This window comes from Mycena indigotica (assembly GCF_014461135.1).
Source record: "Mycena indigotica strain 171206Taipei chromosome Unknown Mind.scaff0010, whole genome shotgun sequence".
NCBI lineage: Eukaryota > Fungi > Basidiomycota > Agaricomycetes > Agaricales > Mycenaceae > Mycena > Mycena indigotica.
Genome location: NW_023503009.1, coordinates 3,147,946 through 3,152,542, shown reverse-complemented (window position 1 = coordinate 3,152,542; position 4,597 = coordinate 3,147,946). Strand labels below are relative to the sequence as shown.

At 50.9% G+C, this 4,597-nt stretch overlaps 1 protein-coding gene across 1 annotated transcript; it reads left to right on the top strand.

The window, feature by feature from the left end:
* Positions 1-794: 794 nt before the first annotated feature.
* Positions 795-4,354, top strand: MIND_01144100 (uncharacterized protein; the record flags this gene model as incomplete). Its single annotated transcript, XM_037367976.1, has 13 exons — positions 795-1,164; positions 1,212-1,347; positions 1,397-1,487; positions 1,540-1,827; positions 1,919-2,048; positions 2,110-2,361; positions 2,400-2,639; positions 2,706-3,046; positions 3,095-3,252; positions 3,323-3,423; positions 3,471-3,613; positions 3,660-3,803; positions 4,031-4,354. 13 exons carry the CDS (start codon positions 795-797, stop codon positions 4,352-4,354), a joined length of 2,718 nt encoding a protein of 905 aa, XP_037215808.1.
* Between the last annotated feature and the right edge of the window lie 243 nt (positions 4,355-4,597).

Below are 4,597 nucleotides of genomic sequence, written 5' to 3'. Positions count from 1 at the left end.
TGCGCCTCGAGCTTCGTCGTGTGAGCCTTTGACCGAACTACTTGCTCCCTAGCTTCCATCATGAAGCAAGACAGCTGACCCTTAACCTCCTGGAAAACGTGAAACTAAGCCTTCGAAGAGCGAGCACACCTACGAGCTTTTGTTGAAAAGCGCGACGCAGGTTGCGATGAGCACGGGACAACTCCACACGGAGGGCGCTTTGCGACTGCAGAGTTCGGTGTAGGCTAGCGATAAGTTGATCTTTGTCTTGCCAAAGATAGTCGTTGGCTGCTTGGAAATAGCACACAAGTCTTCAAAGGCACCTTCCCTCCTCTTCAAGAAAGATTCTCTCTGCGTCTTTGCAACAACGGTGCTCAAGAGGCTCTAATTCTTCTATTAAAGCAAGCCTCTCCCGGGCCAACCAAACTTGAACAAACCCTCGTAGGGCTCGGCGCTTGCCGCCGAATGCATCTGAGTCTGACTCGGAGTCAACGCTGCGAGCCACTAGACGTGCTTCAAGCTGTAACACGGAGTTCAACAATTCGCCGGAGAATTTAGAATAGAGCCCGACTTTGGCCTCGAAGACTCAAAACAGCAACAGGAACTTGAAATCAATTCAAGTCAAACGTGACACACTCATTTCACCAAATGCGGTTGTCTGGTCTCCAGGCATCATCGACGACGCTCAGGCTCTAGGCGGCAGTAGAGTTGTTCAGGCCGTTGTTCCACAACTCCGAAAGACTGCTTATGGGCTTCTACCTTACAACGACCCTGCCACGGCCAGCAGCGAACGCTTATAAGGCAAAGCCGCTGATATGCCTGTGATTCAAGTTGCCATCCCCCGCCTCACCGCACCTCGCCGCAACATCATGCTGACCAGCTCGGACGACCCCGCCACTTTCCAGACCTTCCTGAAAACGCGTGGCATAACTCTGCCAGTGTTAAGCAACACCACATATCCTGCGCCTGCGGGATCGGCCTCTGCCCCAGCAAATCGGACCGGCGCCAGAACGTCGTTGCCTGCCTCGGACAGCCTTTTTACCCCCCTGGATCGGACAATCTTGCGGTCGCTGGCTCTCCCTTACCTCCTCTTCTTCCCCGGCTGTGCATGCTTCGAGTTTTTTCCTTGTTCTTCCTCTGACTTCATCCTCAGTATTGCTGAGAAGGACATGTCTGACTCAGAAAGTTTGTGGCCATTGTTCTTTGTTACTATGGCTAACGATTTATGCCAGTCTCTGTCCGAGCTAAGCTCAGATTGCTGACCGCCGACTACAACGAGCTCGAGACTGCACAGAAGGCACTTGTTGCGAATTACGAACAAATGGAGGACGAACTCGAATTCACGACCGAACGAAACAAACCGTCTGCGTGAGGAGGTTGCTACGCTGGAGCGCAATTCAGAGGTGAATCAAGCCAGGCAAGTGGAGCTGGAGACCGAACTGGTTACGGCGCACGAGAGTTATCTGAAGAAGAGTGCACAGCTCGACAAAGCGACTGGTCAAATTAAGGTGTGTTTGCTCTTCTTTTTTGCCTAGGTTAGGTTGACGGAATTACTCTTAGTCGCTACAAAAATCATGCCATGCTCTCTACAAAAACAGCAAGGCCTCCCAAAGTGAAGTCAAACGGCTGGAGGTCGACAATCAGTTGCTACTTCAAGATATGGCTGGTATAAAGCTGGTGTTGCACAACGCCCAGGTCGCGCTCACGGAGGCTCATGAGCAGTCGAACACCAATATTTCCGCTCTGACAGGGCTCAACCGTGCCCTGGAGGATGCGTTGGAGATGCTGGATCCGCATTCAGACGCTGTTGATGTGTCGATGGACTCACTCGATGTTTCTCAGGACGAAGTGATCCATCTTCTACCATACCAGAGCCGGCACCTGAGGCTACTCTGGTACGACTGGTGTTAATTGCACCATCATCTCTCATATCTCCTAGATACAAGTCGACAACCCCGAGCCCCAACGATATCGCAAAAGTGGCCTACCTGACCGCCGGAGACATCCACCTGCCAAGCTTAACGACGCCGCCCCTCCCCCGCCCACCTCGTATTCGCCAACACGCACCAGTTGAGCCACCTGGTCCTGCTTCAGAACCTGAACTCTAACCTTCCGAAATTGTACCACCAGCGCCGCAATGTTGGGTCCGAACTGAGCCCAACAAGTTCGGCCTTTACAAGGTTTATCCACGCCGTCCTACCCACGATCCCGACGAGACGATTACTCTTGACGATCTCTACCATGCTGCAAAGCCAACTGCCAGCCACATTGACTGGAACAATTTGCCCCTTCCCAAAGAACCGTGGTATTATTCATTTCCAAACGCCTCCGTCGCCCACATAATCAAGTACCACGTGGAAGAAGAAAATGCGGGGTCTATTGGTGAATCTAAAACATTCTTCAACCCAATGCGGAAGCAGAGTCCGACGGAGTCAACTTGCACGACCTTCCGCGCCCATTCTCAACCAAAAAATTTCTTGACGACCTGGACAAGAAAGGGATTGAGCCCCTCGGAGTTACTGAGGAGTGGATTAACTCCAGTGTCCAGCTCAAGCTGCCCTGCGTCGGACACCCTCAGAAAGAAGACGACGCCCCAGTATTCACTGTCACGGACATTCACTATCGTTCTCTCCTCGACTCAATCCGAGAAGTTTTACAGGGTCCACTTTTCAAGCTACTACACACCACTCCGTTCTCTCTATGATATGACCCGACCTTTGAAACAGAATCACCAGACATTGTACTCTACGACCCCGCAACCCCGCTAAATTCAGATGGCCTGCCCACCCTTCCCTCGCATCATGAGGAAGTATTTGGGGAGATTTATACCTCTGCAGCAATGCTTGAGGCGTTTCAAGCAATTCCTCAACCTCCCCCTCCGCAATCACCAGACGATCCTGTGGAAAGCATCATCATGGCACTGATGATATGGTCCGACGCCACACATCTGGCCCAATTTGGAACGGCTTCGCTCTGGCCGGGCTACACCTTCTTTGGAAATCATCCCAAGGAATTTCGAGCAAAGCCATCTTCAAACGCTGGCTTTCATCAAGCTTACTTTGCAAGTGTACGTCTATCCAAAGTTTGTTATTGATTCAACACTTATGCCCTTCAGCTCCCTGACTCAATTCATGATGAATACTGTCAACACTACGGATGTGATATGTCAGACAAGGTCTACACCCACCTAAAACGAGAATTGTTCCATCGAATCTGGGACCTTTTACTCTCAGAGGATTTCTTGGACGCTTATGAAAATGGCATCAAGATAACGTGCTTGGATGGCATCGTTCGACTTGTTTTCCCGCGTTTTTTTATATACGGTGCTGATTATCCGGAAAAGTGAGCAGCGCCAATCCATCGGCAATCCTCTAATATCTGCCCAGGGTCCTGCTGGCCACGATCAGGAGCATGGGTGGCCGGCCTTGCCCCCGCTGTTTCATCGTAAAAAAACAGATTGCAGAAATGGGGACTGTCAATGACATGAAAAGGCGCCAAGTTCTTAGAGTTGATGACCATCCCTGACGCCAAAACCATCGAAGATGCCAGGAGGGCCATCTTTGAGAACGGCTTCGCTGTTGCGGGCTCTTCTATCAACAAAATGCTTAAACAAAATTCTTGGGTCCCAGTCCGGGTCTGTCTTTTACCTCAGCATGCGATGTTTCTAAATGTTTTGATAGAACACCTTCTCCAAACTCAACACCGACAAAACACCCTTCAATTTCTATGACATGTTGGTGCCAGACCTACTACACGAAGTGGAACTTGGAGTCGCAAAAGCAATAATAACTCATCTGATTCGAATGCTCCAAACCTTTGAGAACGTCGGTGAATTTGACGCAAGGCAAGAGTAATACTAACAGGAGATCATCGTTGGCTGACACTACTTCAAGATTTCGTCAGATCGAGACCTTTGGCCGATCTGTTATCAGGTCGTTTGGTCACAACGTTTCAGGCATGAAATATGCTGCGGCCCGAAACTTTGAAGATGTGTTGCAGGCCAGTAAAAGAAGTTCCTTTCTTTCACATAAGTAGCTGAAACTTGGTGCAGTGCATCCTTCCCGTCATCGATGGGCTTTTCCCTCTCCACCAAAAACTCGTAAATCAGCTCTGCTTTGAGCTGGCGCTTTGGCATGGGTATGCTAAGCTTCGTATGCACACCACCACCACCATAGGCCTGTTCCAAACAGCAACCACTGACCTTCTTACGACCATTCGGGCGTTTCGCAAGGGAGACGGTAAACATCAAAACCTACGAGCTGCCCCGCGAACAACGTCAGAGGACCAAGAGGGCCCAAAAGGCAGCAGCGGCAGCAGCGGAACAGCCGTCTGCATCTGCTGCAGTCCCTCATCAACCCACCAAAAGAAAGGCTAAGAAAAAGCCAACCACCAAGGGGGGGGTCAGCAGGGAGAAATTCCAAGGTTAGCTCCTCTACCCCACTACTGCCTTCCGCAACCAAAAAGGCCACCAAAACATTGGGGAAGAGGAAATCCACCACACAAGAAGCGATAGCTGGACCCTCCGCCCTGCCGCCGCCACCAACAGGAGAACCTACGTCTACTAATTCCAAGCTCCCAACGAATGGGCTTGGGCCGTCTTCAGGCTCAAACACCGACC